Raw genomic sequence first — 18,181 nt, forward strand, 5'->3', positions numbered from 1 at the left:
CTGCGGTCTGACAGCTCAGCTCTGCTAATTAGCTCTGTTGTTCTTTTCCCCCATGTTTCTCCCTGTTGCAAGTGCAGGCAAACTTGCCACAAACTTAATCCTTCTGTTCCTACCAATGGGTTCACATGCTTAAGCTGTCTCCATTGTGTGGAAGGGCAGCTTTGTCTGGGGACTGGCCCCCTCCTCAGTAAGTTCACAGACTGACCTTTCCTGACCCCTTACTTTTCTTCAGTAGCATTGGCTACACTGAGGTCATGGTTTGAACGCCCTCCCCCTCGCTGCCAAACTTTTGTTGCATTCTACACAGAGTTAAAGCCATGAATGCGTCAGTTCATTTCTTTTGTTGTTTTTAAATTATAGAACATCAAGGAATGTAGAATCGGATTTTTTTCCACAATTGAGGGAATATCGCTCGCCTATCTTTTGTGATGAAGATGGGTGTTAAAAATAACGTTGTATATTTCCCAAACATGATGTCTGAATCGGTTTGTAACTACATAGATTGTCTATGGTTTTAAACTTCTAGCCTTGAATGGCAGTAGTCAATACAAATAACATTCAAATCAGTAAATTTGAGAATTTGACTTTCAAGCTCCTGGCACTTATTCTAAAGCATTTCCCAGGTTTCTAGTACAACAATTCCCACAAAGCAACATCTGTGGAATCTTTACTATTACTTCTTCACATTGAGCCCATTAATCAGAAATTGCTCTTAAACGGTTTTAAACCAGCTGTAATAGTTCATTTGGAAAAAAAAACTTAACTGGAAACTGCTAAATATATTTGAAGACTGACATTATGTTCCATTTTGTGTCTCTGTCAGTAATTGATAATCCCTTTCATTATCTGGTCTTGTTCATAAATAAAAACTAGTCCAAAGCATCTGATAGGCAAAACAGCGAGGGAACAAAATGAGCCACAAAAGAAGCCAGCAACACAGCAGCTTCACACCACTGTGGTTGTGAAATCATGTTCCAACAAGGCTCATGAGTGGGACATACCACCTTGGAGGGGGGAGGGATAAAAGCAGTGCTTACCCCTTTGAGTAGCACAGTGCTATTGGTATGAGACATTGTAAATGAAGCAGCTGGTTGAATCCTGGATGTCTGAAGTTATGTAAAAGGACAGAAGCACATGGGATGTTGGGGTCAGGGTGGGAGGAGTGGACAAAACTGTAAGAATAAAAGAGGCAAGCTATTTAGTGAACCATATTCAGAATAGATTTTAATCATCACAAAGTACTTGATCTATATTTTATAGACTGTAATAGTACTAAACATTGTTTACTGGCTAACAGCTATTTTATGCAGTGTTTGTACATTTTTGGCAATAATTATACCTTTGGATGCCATTTCTGAGCATGTTTCAGCCCAGCAGCACCACACGCTACTTATTAGTTTTCTTAATTGCCTTTAAATAGTAACTGTATTAGGTGATAACATCCAAAAATATTGGTTCCACGACTTTTATGCTGTAATATCAGCAGTTTAAAGCTGCTCTGTATCTCAGCTGAATCTAAATCAGCTCCCTGTATGGTGGCACTCAAATCTCTTGCATAAGCTTCTGCTCATTGAGGAATAAGACTTTGTATTGATAGACTACTAATGGGCGTATGTATTTACAATCCCAAAATACAGATGACTGTGAATGCAAGTATTGCTCTTTAGTGATAGTTCCATGCCTCTCGTGTGACATCAACTTTTTTTTTCGAATGAAAAGCCCTCTTTGCTCGTGCCGTGAAGATGCATGGTCATTTTTGGTAGCTGGAATAAAGACTCTTGCTCTGGAATGAACAGCTGGTACCTTTTAACATGTGACCCTTCTGGTGCTGAGAGGCAACTGTTTTCCTGTATTTCAATTTCCTGTAATACATCTCCCACTTAATTCTGACACTTCCTGATTGGATGACCCTTGCACCACAGAGGAGTGGCAATGGGGAAGAGAAAGAAGTCACATTGAGAGGAATGGCAGGGAATGAGAAATGCTTGTCAGTGGGAGCCTGAACCAGGGGCAAGCAAACCAGAGTCAAATCTGCGCATAGCCTCAGTGCTTTCCTGTTCACACATTTTTAAGTATCATACACTGTAGAATCTACCAGCTGCATGTAATATATTTCTTATATTGTCTACCAGGTTGCTAGATAGAACCTTTACAGTAGCTCTCTTGGGATGTCGAAGACACTGACAAGGCAATGCTTATTGCTTATCACTAGTTGTTCCATGGGCAATAAGACACCATATACGTTGAAGTCAATGTGGCCCAGATCAGGCAGGGGTGGTAGGTCCCTTGCCTGATCTTTATAACTATGTCAGCTTTCACGGTTTTTCTATGATAGCCCACAAATTACCAGATTTATTGAAGTCAATTTCATAACGTTAGATAGTGGAATTTAAACTTTTGACCTCTGGGTGATTACTCCAATACCGTGACCACTAGGCTACCATCTCCTTTAATTACTGGGATTGTCCCAGTTGTTGAAAGATAATATGCAAGTTTAATTTACCAGAAAAGTGCAGCATGGTTTGCAGTGAGAATATTTGCAAACATAGCAATATACGGACTTGTAAAGTGATTAACCCAATTATGAACTATGAAAAATACTTTTTCATCATTCGTGTGCTGCTATATTCTTCAGTATTGATGTGTCATGGGATTCTTTGTGAATCACATGATTGCATTGCAGAATACTTCCACTGAAAGCTGAGAATCCATTACAATAAAGGTATCTGTGGTTTGAGAGAATCGATACCCTGGGCTGACTTAATGCCTAATCCAATCTCGGACTTCAGGTGTTGTGTATAAACTATGATACCGTGCAAACCTGTTGCTCAGGTTACAGCCTTGGGCATCATTCCTTGCTACTTACTCATTGATTTTAGGCTTCTAAATGTGCAGCTTTTGAGCATGCACACAGCATGGTGAGCTTTATACAAATTAGCTACTTTAACTCTTTCTGCTCATAATGCTCAAATATTCTCTTTTACGGGGGCAGAGTATTGGTTACATGTTACAAGCTACATAAAATATTTTTTGTTCTATGTACACAAGGATCTTGCTGTCTTTTTTTCATTTGTTGGATTTGTGTCCCTGACCTGTCTTCATTTTGCCACCTGCTAAGTTCAAGATGCAGATATCTCTTGTAATGTTCCATAAATTTCATATAAATGGTTGATTTCACTATATTTAGACACGGTTAATGAGTAATGTTGGGAGAAGTCCTTATTAACTCAGGTACAGATGCTATCTTAGTTCACTAGCTGATTGAACAATGTTTCCTTGAGCTGTTCTGATCAGTTCAAGACGTATGTTTGATGACCTAATAGCAGCTATTGGTTGGTAGCTGGCTTCCAATGCTTAAATAAGTTTCTTTTAGGAAGGTGCGAAACAGAATTAAAAATTTTAAATCCATTAGTTAAGGCAACATCATTATTTCACTGCACCTGTGTTTGACTTTGATACAGCCTCATGATTTTGTCCAGTCTCTACTGGGTTGACCAGGGTGTCCTTTAAATCATAATTAGTAGCAAGTTTGACCCATTGAATGTTGACAAACTAAAACTGAAGTGATGACAAGCTCTCTGTTTGGGTTTGTTCCATAACCGCATAGCCTGTCCTCCATCTGCATACGTATATTTTCATTATTGCTTGAACTGTCTAATCTTTACTATCCATTCTTTAACCTCTGGACACCTAGAATTGTTTTTTAGGAATAATGTCTGTAATTGTTTTTAATGCTAACAAGTTTCTTTCTGATATAAATGTATGTACACAGGCACGTCCTCCAAGGCCACCAGTTAAGAAACCAAGAAGTAATGCATTGCCAGTAGAGGCTCGAATATCCTCCATTTCAAGCCCAGAACAGTAAGTGTTGGCTGCTAGCTATAGTAGTTAAAAGTTAGTATAAGAAACTGAACATTTATAACAGTTCTTACAATTCTCACTTTGAACTTTCCATTTAATAACCCATTTAAACATGGCATTCTCAATTTGCAGATAATTATATGTAGCAAGCTTAGCATATTGGCCCTGCATTTAGCATATTGAATGCTTTTATTCTTGCCTAAACTACATTGTCAGGTAACATATGGTAGGTGTGACAAGTGTTTTACTGTGTAACTTCAGTTAATATTTCCCATGTTACAATATAGAAAGAGTTGTAAGACATGTAATATAAAGTACACCTAACCTGTTAATCTTAATTAAACAGAAACATTCTTTTAAAAACCTGAAAAGTTAAGAGTAACTTTACATATTTTGTACCTATCTATTAAAATTAATTTTCATATGTTGCCTACTCCCATAATATGCAATAATAGCTCATCAGATTGTCTTTTTATTGGTCTTAACCTGACAGTGTTAGCTCAGTAACCTAAGTCCAAGGGGTCCTCTCACCTATGTTAAAGAAAACATGTCTCTGCTTTTGAACCTATTTTGGTTTCACTAAACTGTGGGCATTAGATTGACAATTGTGATTTATCATTAACTATAAACACATGTCTGAATCATTCTATTTTCTACTGCTGGTGACATCGGGGTGAATGAAGCAAACTGACAATTTGTTCGGCTTTATTCTGCATTATCAATAATGAATTAAAATAACAGAAGAGGTACTGTCATGCAGGGATGTAAAAAGATCAGTGTGTCAGACTGTGCTCTGTGTGTCAGGGAAGAACAAGAAGCAGAATTACAAGCTTGAAGTGATCTAAATTGGGACCAACGAGTTAATTTTGCAGAATTTGGTGCAATTCAAACAATTTGGGCCTTTCTATTTTTAAAATGGTGATAAATTTGAATGCAGAATGAAATATTACTTCTTTCCTTGTAACCCACTATTGTTCCTCTCTACCATAATGTGAAAGGCAAATGGCTGCACTTTTAGGTGAAGCAACAGCACAAAGGTAAATATCACGTGAAAAATGTTGCTTAGATATTTATACCTAGTGGCTGATTGTCTAACAGAGGACATTCAATTTCTTTTGACTTAGCCTTGTTTTTTTTTTTAATTTATATGGACCCAAATGTTGCTGTGCTGATGATGGCTAAACTGCCAGCATTTGCCATCATTATTCCACTGAAACTGATAGCAACTTCTGGAGATTATCCATGCACAGAATGAGATCTAGAAGTTGCTGTCGGTGATTCCAAGCTTCTCCAGAGGGCATCCACCCCTTCTGTCTGCCCCCAGACTACAAACATGCCAAAAAATGGAATTGCTGAGAACTTCCACTCATACACTGTTAGTCTCCTGTAAAACCCCTTTAAAAAGTTTCACCTTATTGAATGAAGTGCTAATTGAGTTTTCAATGGCATTCTAACTTCATAATTATCACTAAACACCCTCACTGGCCTTGAAAAACTAATTCTATGTTTGTGGAATATCAAATTTTTCCATAATGATAAAAAAAATCCACATTTTAAAAAAAGTTAACATTTATCTATCTTTATTTAAACGTCTATCTCAATCCAATCAAAATTTATTTCACTGTCTGAAAATTTAAAGTGATGGCGAAGGTATTTAAGTGCACTTAACTTCCTGGTTTACTGATTGTGAATACCGCAGTTTGATTGGCTGCCTATATGCTTGCTGACATCAGTGCTTCTGCTCATCAACCAACATGACTTAGTGCCAGATTTAAACTTCCATTGGGACAGGGGAACACCAGGCCACTATTTGGTGAAGTTTTCTCAATTTTGGATACCCAGTATCACCAACAAGTATTCACCGATGCAGAATAAAGCTCCCTCTACTCTTTTTATCAGCAATTTGGGAGGTGGTGGGTGGGTGGGTGGTGGTGGTAATGGGGGAGAGGATTAGACTTGTAGATAAGAGGTTTATGATTGCACAGGTAAGGTCTTTCCTCCAGTTGTTTTCAGCCCAAACTAGGAAGACCACCCTTTCAATGCTAGTATAGATTTTCCAACTTTACACATTGCCCATCCTTCAAGCCTTTTTGAATGAAATTGCAAGTTTAGTTTCAAATTGTGAACCATTGCATCCTTTAGGCTGCATTCATTTGAAACTGTGATTAGACTGTTCAAATCTACTTTATATATGACCCTTACAGTCTATTAATCTGGTCTGAATTCAAGCCCAAGTTTCAGAAGTAAAATGACTATGTCCTGAACCAATGCACCACTCAGTTTTCCTCCAAAGTCTTTCTTAAATGCATAATTTTTTTTTTTACTTTCACATGTTATAAATATTATAACTATTATCATTTACCCACACCTTTATGCATTTGAATATTGATTTCTCAGTGCTCTGCCCACCTTCAACTTTCACAAATCCAAGTAAGTCAAAAACTCTAGGGCCTTAGTTCTTTTGGATCGTCACCTTATCCCCGAGCATTCTGGTACCTTGTGTCATTGAATCAGTTTCAGAATCTTCATTCTCATTTCCAAATCCCTGCAGAGCTTCACTCCACCTTATTTGGGAAATGCCCCATTCTATGTCCCAAGCTGCATCCAAGGATTAGTGTTCCAGGGATTAATGTTCCCCGTACTTCCTGTTTCATTATTGGAGGTCAGTCTTCCAGCACCAGTATCCTACCACTTGAAACTACCTTTCAAAACGATTTTGCCTTGTTATTATGTTCCTGATTTCAACATCTCTCACCGCCCTCACTTTAACTGTGTTTCATCATTTCCCTCTATTCCTCACACTGCACACCCTTCCCCACCCGTCAGATTCCTTTGACTTCAGCTCAGCGCCCACATGCTTGCTTTGTTATATGATCAGGGTAATTTATCAGTATTCCAGCTGAAGTATTGTGGCCAATTCTGTGCACCGTTAGGTAAGATTTGAAGGCCTCAGAGTGTGTGGTACAGAATTTTACTTTAATGGTTCTGGGGAATAAATACTTCAGTTATCTGTAAAGATTAGAGATCCTGGAGTTGTTATCCCAAGTGCAGAAACAGTTAGGGGGAGATTCGATTGAGATGTTTAACATCATCGAGGGCTTTGATAAAATCAGGAGAAACCGTTTCCAATTGCAGAAAGGTTGTGAACCAGAATACACAAACTTAAGATAATTTGCAAAGGAACCAGAGATGACATGAAGAAGAAAAAGATTATGCATCAAGTTGTTTGTTCTGGAAAGCACTTTATAGAAGGGCAATGGAAGCAGATTCAGACTTAACTTTAAAAAATGTCACGAAACTGTCATATTTTTCATAATATTATTGGGGGATATTGTAAGGTAGGTTTATTTGTGTGTCTGTGTGGCTGATTTAATTGGAGTTGGATAGACTGCAAGGTTGAAATGATCAAAAGAGTTAGGTGTAAAAGGGGTATTTGAAATGCAGATGATTGAGCTAGGGTAGAAATCTCAGCAGACAACGGGTGAATGAAATTTGCATTTTAAGACATGTGGAGAAGTGTTTGGTTTTCAAAGAAACGTGATAAAGTTTTACAACTGACAGGATAAATAGGGCAAGGTTATAACATTTACTTTTCCCAAAATGAAAAGGCCATATTGACAACATAGAAGATTTTTATAGTATGAGAAAAGTAAATTCCAAAGACATATGGAAACAATGGGATTTACAGATTAAAGAGGAAGAAATATATATATTTAAAGAAGGATGAAATGTTGTATCAGGAGTGGCTGTGTATGATCTAAAAGACATACCATGTGAAACAGACTTGGGGAAACAGCGTCTAGCCACATTGCAGAAGTCTGCTGTTCCAGTAACCAAAGTTTTGTTAAAAAGCCTTTGGAATTCCACTGTTGAGTGGATGCCATGGTAACCTTGCTGGATTGCCTCTCTACATTTAAATTATATTTTGGGACTGTTGTCTTAAAAGGGGTGAGTAGTTGGGAGACAGGTTAATTTGGAATTTTTGGATTTATTGTAATATTAAGTAACGATGTAACTATAAACCATATGTGCTTTAATTCTTTTCTTTTGTTAATAAGTGTTTTAATTTAATTCTTAAAATCCCTAAAGGTGTTGATGGACTCGTTACTTCTGAATTCAGTGCACAACCCTTCTCATAATAAATACAAATTGCAAAACCGTTGTGATAGTGTGGCCAAGCTTCCCTTGTGGATTTGGTCAGTCTGGCAAATACCACCTGCTGTATCATAACAAAAAGGAATTGGATAATTGGAGGAGGACAGATTTGCTGGGCTACGGGGATAGCTCATGGGAATAGAACTAATGGGATAGCTGGTTCAAAGAACCAGTGTAGCCCTCATGGGCCAACTGGCTGGCTTCGGGTGCCATATCATTCACTGATTCAATGGATGTTGGAATTGCTATGTAAATGAAAGTTTATCTTATAATCACTTAAAATGGAGAGGAGGTAGATAAACTCATGATGATGATGATTTCTTTTGTCTGATTCCCGAAAATCCTAAAAGATGGGCAAGTTAGGTGTTAATACAGTTCACTTAAATGACCCTTGCCCAGTCCAGCAGATAGGGGAGGCAGGGATTTTTGTGGGGTACCAATGAATTATTAGTGGAGTTCAAGCAAAATATCTGCAGTTCCGGCCATAGCTTTTAGCAGATGGGTGATTTCACTTTTGCCAAGGACCATGTGTAGACAATGCACCCTTTAAATTCAGACTTCAGCTGTGCAAAATGCAAATTTTAGATTCTAAAGCTTAACAGTCTCAAAGCCCAAGTTAGCCTAAGGATTTATCCAGAGTCCAGGATTTAAATTCCTGTGCTGATTTAGCTTAGTCGAGATTAAGGCCGGGATTTTACAGCCCCATCGTAGCAGGACCCACCACAACAGATTCAGTGGCCCAGCCAAAAGCCCATTGGCTTCCGGTGGGACCAGATGACCACGGTAGCAGGCAAGGCCGGAAAATCCCACCCTAAGATTTATGATGATGGTAAAGATGAATGCTGCAAAACAAAACAAAAACTTGACATTGAAAATATTACTAACTTAAAAACCCAATCAAATAGGTCAGTTTTATCTGGAGAATGCCCCTTGTAACAAGATGAAAGTTAAACAAGACTCAAAAAAAAATGTTGGGAAATCAGTGTCACTAGTTTCGTCTTAATAAATTGTGGGAATTATTTTCTTCCTTTCTCAGTACTTTTGTGTTGCATCTCATAAATCCAATGGAAAAAAACTCTACTGATTTCTGCAAATAATTCATGATATGCAGAGCAGAAGTGTGCGCGATATAATGTATCTTATATTTTTAAAGGGTTTTTTTTGTGAAAAGCTCGCCAGTTGCAATTTCCTTCCAGTTAATGGGTAGAGTGTAGAGGGCTGAGAATATATCTGTGCAGTTGTCAATTAGAGAATGAAAGATTAAGTTGATGATTATAGTAAGCACGTATATGTAAGTCAGCCAGTGTGTAGTAGATATGAAACTGAATTATATATTGAGACCTAGGGCAGCTTGACAAATTATTTTACAAAGTGGGTTTATTTTTGCAAAATTGTGATTCTATATCATTCCTGATCATTCTATTTGAATTTCTTAATGCTTGAATTTATTTGGTGCACAAGTGTATTTTCTGTGATTGAAGCTAGATAATATGTCAGGTTAGACCATAATTCAGCAATAAATTCTTACTTGTTATCTCATGTTGCCGCCATCCTAGTGGCTTTATGTTTTGATCATTGCAGCAGTAAGCCATGACAATATAGACCTGTTCTTCCGAAGCACCATTGATATGTATGAATTTAGACAGAGGACTGGACAAGACTGACAAACTGAACCCTTTATCTCTATTAGCACATTTTGCCAATGAAATAAACTTACTTCTCATTAAACACAAACTGTGGCAGACACAGATGACCTGAAAAAGAGACCTGATCCAATTCAGAAGAAAGCTAAAATGAGTAATAATCCTATTTCATATTATTGGCTCTAATGCTTGCACATTTATTAACATACTCCTTTTCATACATGCTTTCAGTAACAAGCTGCCAAGCAAAATAGAATTGTGAATAGCGTTCCCTCATGTTGAAAGGTATGGATTTGTACCCGTGTTGGACAAGCTGTGAGAGAGGCTCCTCAACACAGCAGAGTAACTTTCCTGCAGAAAATGGGCACGCAGCTAAACAGATTATACTGTTTGCATGTTCTAGCAGCCATCTATGAAGTGCTGAGAGGAGAATGCTAACCTGTTATCATTACTGAGGAACAAGACACAACACAAAAGTACTGAGAAAGGAAGAAAATAATTCTCTCAATTTATTAAGACGAAACTAGTGAAACAGATTTCCCAACTTTTTTTTTGAGTTTCGTTTAACTTCCATCTTGTTACATCGAGGGTCATACTCCAGATAAAAACTGACCTATTTTAATTTGGGTTTTTAAGGTAGTAATACTTTGAATGTCAAGTTATTATTTTATTTTGTTTTGAAGCATTCACCTTTTCCATTATCAGAAATCTTAGGGCGGGATTTTCCAGTCCCGCCCACCGCCGGGAGGGTCTGGTCCCGCCCACCGCCGGGAGGGTCTGGTCCCGCCCACTGCCGGGAGGGTCTGGTCCCGCCCACCGCCGGGAGGGTCTGGTCCCGCCCACCGCCGGGAGGGTCTGGTCCCGCCCACCGCCGGGAGGGTCTGGTCCCGCCCACCGCCGGGAGGGTCTGGTCCCGCCCACCGCCGGGAGGGTCTGGTCCCGCCCACCGCCGGGAGGGTCTGGTCCCGCCCACCGCCGGGAGGGTCTGGTCCCGCCCAAAACCAATGGACTTGTAGCTGGGCCGCTGAAACTCCCAGGGCGGGTCTGGGCAAGACAGGGCCGGAAAATCCCTGCCTTAAGCTCATTTTAGCTAAATCAGCACAGGAATTTAAACCCTTTAAATTCGGATCTTCCTTCCCTGGATACATACATTATATTGTACTTTTAATAAATCATTTGATACTTTAACATTCTGAAGATTGTTGAATAGAATGCTCAATGTTTTGTGAAAACTGAAAATAATAACAATTAGTTGTTGTAAATCACAGTCCAGCTCTGTGTATAAAGAGGAACAACAATACATGTTTGCATGGTGCTATCGCCAACGGCAACATTATTTAGTAACTTAAACATGTAAAAGTTGCAAGTTAGAAGAGCATCCAGACTAGCCTGCCCTTTAGTGTTTCCGCTCATGTTATGCTTTCTTTCTATTATGTAGCTTTACTGCCTCCCTGTGGAGTGGGGCAGGCACTGCAGCACAGAGCAACTTGTAAAGAAGTATTTTAATAACTTACGGTTAATATTTTGTTGCTTTCCTCTATATTAATGCCCTTGTCAAGTAGAAATAAAACTGACTGCACTTAAAATGTGCACCTGTAGGAGTAAAAGTTGATGATTCACATTCATTTTAAAACAAAATTAAATCTCAATTCAAAACTTAACATCTGCAATGTGCTCACTTTAAAGTCATAATTAATTTAATCAGTATATCATATATAATGTGATGCAATTTTTCCACGTTATTTGCTCTCAGACTTAACATTTGACACACACGATGTTGAGACTTTTATCCACTCATTTCTAGAGTCCACATGCACTGATTATGTATTAGAAATCAGTAAGGGCTGTAGTTTTAAATTGATAGTAACCTAGTAATAATTGATTCCATGTAGCTCTTTAATTTGACAGTGGAAACAACCTTCTCTAAGGTTTTGTAATATTTTTAATTAGGACTGAACATTGGCCTCTGCTGCACTGGTCAGGTAATTTATAATTGAACTCCATTAGAAAAGGGAGTGGAAGGATATACCCCAATGCATTATAATTTACATCTTTTATTAGCATTTTTCCATTACTTGTATATAAAACTATATGAACATCATTAATATTTAGCAAACAATTCACCACTTAGAACATATATGAATTCCGATGAGCTGCCTAGTTCCTTTGAGACAAAGTGCTATAGAGGTTAATATATTCAGTATCTATTTTTTTAATTGATGCATTTCAATTAAATGTTTCATTTTGCTTCCTAGTGTAGTGTTATTAGGGCTAAATGTACTGGATTTTTTATAGAATAGCTTTAGAAGGAAATAGGAGTTAGAAGCTCTCAATTATATTTTTTGAATGTCACCCAAGGTACTTGGGTAAATACCAAGCAAGATGTGGAGGCTATGCAATCTGAGGAAGTAATGGCAAGTTCTTCATCCAAACATAATAACAACAACTGTATTTATCTAGTGCCTTTAATGTAGCAAAATGTCCCATGGAGTTGAAAGAGTGTAGATATCTTGGAATGTTGTGTAGCTGGAGGAGTTTGCATAGAGGGTGGTGGGGTTGGGGAGGTGGTGAGTCCATGCAGCGATTTGAAAACAAGGATGAGAATTTTAGAATTGAGGGAGGCATTGTTAACCAGGAACCAAAGTAGATCAACAAGGACAGGGCTGATGGATGAACAGGACTCAGTGAAAGCTACGACACAAGCAGCAGAGTTTTGGAAGACCTTAAGAGTTTTCTTCATTTCTGAGATTCAGAGTTATGGCAACATCTTGAGATTGTGTTCAGATGATATTGTCTTTTGGACTCTAGATATATTGGCTTCTAAAATTAGAAGCCAATTAAATAATATTGTTTGTTTACCTTTATTAACACAATATTGCCGTGAAGTGCTTAATTTCAAGTATGTCACTTCTTGTTTACAACAAGTAAAGGATGCAGCATAATTCTTCAGGGTTCTTGGATTATCAAAGGAATCCGCTTACTCCTCCTTAGTTCGCCAACATCATTTACATGTCATCTTTATGTCACTTCACCTTCGGGGCACTCCACTTCCTTGCTATTCCCTCTTGCTTGATGGACTCATTTGAGGTTCCCAGTCTTAGTGTAGCTATTATTGTGTTTATGACACAGTGGTACGTAGGTAGCGCCAACAGGGCCACTCTTGTTGCCAAAATTATTATTTGTGTAACTTGAATAATTTGTAGACCACTTCAGAAAACATCAAGAATTAACCCCATGATGTTGCAAGTAGACCAGACGTGATGGGAAATTAGCGAACCAGAATCCAGCAGGCTTCCATAGTCAATTTTTCTCTAATGTGTGACTAGCTTTGTTGAGTTCAGTTTGGTAGGATTTGAACATCACATCTGGCATTGTAAAGTGGTTGTGAATATTCACAGTTTCTTCGTTATGCTGCCTGCCCATTTAGCCAGAGAAAAAGTAAAATTATGACTCCGGTGCAACAAAAAAAACTCTGAGCTGCTCCAGTTTCCCTCCTAGCTGTCCTTCAAATAGTTTGCAGAAAACTGAGTTCTCTTTCCGTCCTTTTCAAAAGAATTTTTTATTTTAAATTAAAGAACCTCCACATTCAACATGTTTTGTTTAGTATCAGTACTTGCGGCTTATTGGGGTATGAATCCTCTCGGGGTGAGTAATTTCATTTTACAGCTATAAGAGCATGCACGTTCCAGGCAGATGCCAGGTAAACCACTGGAAGAACAGCAGGCAGGGTATTGGCTACTCGTCATCACATAGAATATAGTCAGGTGGGTTCTGTAAAGGGCAAGCGATCAACTCCACCAGATTGCCACTCAGGAGATGAACAGGATAATCTATCGCACTGTATAGTAAGACCTTACCCAGATTTCTGTCACTTTGCAATATGCCTGCTGTCTCGACACAATATCTGCGGGTATCTTGATGGTTGCATGTTTGGCTCTTAACACCTGTATTTACCAACATGCCTACAAATCAGTATCACAAACACATTAAAATAGTTGAGAGGTGATATGGAAGCCTTTCTCCCTCTGTCAGTTACAAGTGAGTGTCAGTCACTGGGAGTACCATGACCCTCCCATCATTTGATAGCAGGCATGTACTCTTCCAGCGGAGCTTTTGGATAGAAGCAAGAACCTTGGCTGATTTGTTCGCCAGTCAATTAAGGTGCCATTAATACCACCATGCACACCCCCCACCACTCCTGCCACTGGTAACTGAATTCAGACTTGAGATCAAATTTAGGAATTTTCTTGCCTGTGTCACTCACCTATTTACCAGTTAAACTCACTGAAATCCCAAAGCAACTGATTGGTAACTCATGAGTAATTGTGGTGTTGCATGACTTCCAGTCATGTAAAGAGGGTGAGCTCCTGAGCATCAGCAGGCTTTTCCTTAATTCTCAAGTGCTTGTCCCTCACACTCTAGGACTTCTTAGACTAGTTATTGTTAACATTTGGAAGAGAAGACAGTGAGAGCAGCCAACCTTTTGAGTTTCACTTGCTGTCTGTGTGGAAACAGCTGGCATGCAGAGGTGCTTCTCCTGACTGGATGATGGAGATCAGAGTCTGGCATGGGTAATTGAAAAATAATTCATGTGTGATCTTGAAGCCCAAGAGCTGCATTTTCTGATATTAAGCTGTGAATCCCTCATGGTGTCCTACTGCTCACCACCAGTCATTCTATAAAATGCAGTGGATCTTATTGTGAATGGTTACCTTGCTGTGGGTACAGTGTAAGAAAATTGCTATGCAGCAACTGGTCTTTATACATGTTGATGCAATAACTGCAAGCAATCCCAGAAATGTTTTATTTTATTCAATGTCTAAAGTATATAATAGGGGGAAAAAAACAGTTTTGAAGATATAAACTTTGAATTAATAGAACATTAAACATGTCTATAGATGAATTGGCTGATTGCCCCTTTGATCGGTGCAGGAAATTTTGACCTCCCTTCAGGTCCTCTGGATCCGGAGAACACTGAAATGCTAACATGTTTTTGCAGAAGGGCATCCTTTGCTGCACAGAGTTCTGCTTTGTTGTCGTTGACAACATTAGGTGCCAGCAAAGTGAGGTGCGTTGGGATGCCACAGAACCATAAGGCACCAGCTCTTGCTTTTGATTGCTCATATTCCACACTCCCAGGTTTGGAGACCAGCCACTTCCACAGAGGGGGAAAAAAAAATAATCAGAGACACACAAGGCAGTGGCAAATTACAGAATGGCTTTGGCAAAAGCCCAGAAACAGTTTGCCTGCCTTCCCTCAGCCAGAAGATGCTACATTACACAAGAGGACCTAAAGGAAGTGGAAACAAATTAAAATAATTTTCAGTCAAAAATAATTAAAATGGTTGTGTTTTATATCTTCAAAATTAACCTTTGAGAAAATTATAAATATAAATCATTATTTTTAATGAATGTTGCCAGATTAAGAACACATTACTTGAGGTAATTCACCTTTTAAAAACACTGCTTGTTATTTTTTTAAAGCAATCTTTAATTGAACATTTAATTAAATTGTGGATTTTATAGTTTGTCCTTGTTTTGTTGCAATTGAAAATGTCAATTTTATCAACAGCCAGTGAAAATTTAAAGGGATTAATATAATATTACATTGCTGTTAGCCTTGAATATTTATTGAGTGGCATGAAAATGCTTATGAATGAAACTTTAGTTTTCTGAGCATGCTTAGTACTCTTTACGCTGGTTGTAAGAATAAAGTCCTGGATTTTGGCATATTCTAGACAAACATTGTGCATCAAAAATGTAGGTAACAACTTAAAGGATCCCAAATGACACAGTGCATTGGAACGATGTTCTGAAGCACTGCCTTTTCACCTTCACCAGGTCTGAAGCCAGCCCAAGCAAAAACGATGATGCTCCATTTTCTGTATCAACCACTCAGGATCTCAGCTGAAAAGCATCATGGCAGCCACTTAAGAACAGGATCAGGATCTTCCGTGAATTCCATGCCTGCTGAGTAAAAACTACCCCAAACCAGCCATTAATGTTTTCTCTGAGATGCTTTCGGAGAAAGGGCAATTGTTGGTCATAAAGTGCATCGTTGAAGTTGGATGCCATTGCAGAATGCAAAGCAATTGAGAGTGAAACTATTCCCTAAAAATGTAACTGAGCAAGTACAAGAGATTTGGAATATGGTGGCCCAATGAGGGGACCTGGAGCCCTTACACAAATCTGTACACTGACTATATTGCTTCATATTTTGTACCGCTATCTTTCCAAAAAGATATTAGCTAGTGTATAACTATATTTATTTGATTTTAAACACTATATCCCTACAGAATCGATCGGTACCATATTTAAACAACTTCATATCAGACAACAAGGTTCCTTGCAAAATAAAAACTAAAATCACAAAATTTCTGTTTTTTCTTACTGGTGTCAATTTATTTTATAGACGTTTGGATTTGTCACATTTCAATTCTAATCACTTGATTGAAATTCATTTTTTTAATGCATTCTGGCGGAAAAAAACACCCTCAAGATGCGGTCCTTCCTCATTAAAATAAACCCACACCATCATAAGCTATGAAGCGAATCTTAGATTTTGTAGAGCTGTATTTGTTACATGATATTTAACAAGGAACAGCCTCTGCTGTCATTGTTGTCACATACTAACAGTAACAGAAGACATGATAACGAGACATTAAAATAGAGGGGCAAGTCATCCACGTTGTAACTCAGCCAAGGGATTAGGAGGCAGGAGCTGGTGTAGTCATGCAGAGCTGATGGCATGTATAGCTGAGACAGACAGAAAATCTTTTTTTCTTATTTGTGGTTGTTCTCTGTGTACCAGCACTTGCTGTGACCTGCCTTTCCACAGACAGATTCCTCAGTGTGATATCCAAGCAGGTAACAGGTAGTAAACGTCAGCATGGGTCACCGAATCAGATTAATTAGGAATATGGGGTGATTTGCTGAGATTATAATTCTAGTCTTTTTAAAGGAGACTGGAAATAAAAAAAAACCATGTAATAAAAGAAACGCATCTTTCTTTAGAAACTTGATGTGACTTTTCTATCCACAGTATGTTTTGCATTTGTTTATAATAATTAGAACACTGAACACTCATCACTTTTAGTTTATATATAATTTCTGTTCTTTCCAACAATCTATACAATGGACCAGAACAATACTTAACTATTCAGCATCTGAATGAACAAATTTACCAAATTAAACACTAAGTATTGTCTGTGAAAACAATTTAAAACTCAATATGATGCACCATACATTTTTAGTGACACGATACTTGAAGGTACTGTATAGAATGTTGTCAGGTGCAGGATCCCCACATTTCAAGTGCGAGATGAGGAACTGCAGCCAACATCTTTGAAACTTTACCCCAATAACAGTTTTGAAGTCAAAAAATGTGAGCCTTGTTTTCATCAGATGGAGCCTGCAGCACTGCAGCATTTCACCGTCCACATCTTTCCCCAAAGCATGGGAAAATGACCAGGGTTTCTGTAGCTGATTGCTGTCCAACAATCCCTGCCATAAGTGGATTTTAGGCCAAGATTGGATTACGTTTAGCTGTGATTTTGGCCATTGATGATTCCCCTGCCTGCACTCACTATCAGGGTTCACACGTACAAAAAAATTACTGATCAAACAAAGTATCGGAAAGCGACCAGTGCTTTAGCAACCATACTGCTGCAAGGAGCCATTATTCAGGAAGAGGCAGCTCAATACAAAATTGACCATATTGATTCACCAAGTTAAATAGTGGAGTTACCCCAAAAGATCAAATGTTACTCAAGGTGGGGCGGGGGGAGGTGGGGAGTAGAATTTCCACGAGGGTTCTCCAACCCCCTACAGTAACCGTAGTGGAAACCCCAGATAAGTGGCTGCTTACACACTAAGATAAAAGCAAAATACTGCAGATGCTGGAAACCTGAAACAAAAACAGAAAATGCTGGAAAAACTCAGCAGGTCTGGCAGCATCTGTGGAAGGAGAAACAGAGTTAACATTACCAGCCCGTATGATTCTTCTTCAGAACTCTCTCGTACAGGCTCAGAACACCGGCTCTGTTATTCTCTCCACCGATGCTGCAAGACCTGCTGAGTTTTCCCAGCATTTTCTGTTTTTGTGACTGCTTACACATTTTATCCAGTTTCTCTCAAAATTATGCTGGGAGATCCTGGGAGATCCTGTGGAAATTCCACTGCACATTTGAGAGCTGTGACATGAGCTGATGACCCAAACCACTCAGATCCTGTTACTGTCCATTTCCTTGTTTTTACTGTAGTTCCAGAATGTGTCCATATGATGAACTTTGAGCTAACTTGTGAGAACTGTGTCAATAAATCGCAGCTGTTTGATTTTTGTAAGGAATCAAAGGGAATAGAGTAGGTGTTCACTCTAAAGACATTATTACTTCACTTCAAGAAAGTTAATTAGGAACATGTTAATTTTTCAGTTCATACACCTGAATAGCAACATTGTAGAATTCATATAAAAATATAATTTGCCATTTTATTAATGTGAAATAAGGTGTGGTGGCCTATCA

General features: G+C 38.6%; 1 protein-coding gene across 8 annotated transcripts in view; it reads left to right on the forward strand.

The window, feature by feature from the left end:
* The window catches only part of LOC121281034 (DENN domain-containing protein 1A-like), a 607,528-nt gene that overhangs the window by 572,404 nt on the left and 16,943 nt on the right, over window positions 1-18,181 (forward strand). For all 8 annotated transcript variants that reach the window (XM_041193614.1, XM_041193619.1, XM_041193616.1 and 5 more), the window contains one exon: window positions 3,773-3,861. In XM_041193614.1, coding sequence (XP_041049548.1) covers window positions 3,773-3,861 — 89 coding nt within the window. The remainder of the gene's footprint in view (window positions 1-3,772; window positions 3,862-18,181) is intronic.

Source organism: Carcharodon carcharias, chromosome 8 (assembly GCF_017639515.1).
Source record: "Carcharodon carcharias isolate sCarCar2 chromosome 8, sCarCar2.pri, whole genome shotgun sequence".
In the NCBI taxonomy this organism is placed as follows: domain Eukaryota; kingdom Metazoa; phylum Chordata; class Chondrichthyes; order Lamniformes; family Lamnidae; genus Carcharodon; species Carcharodon carcharias.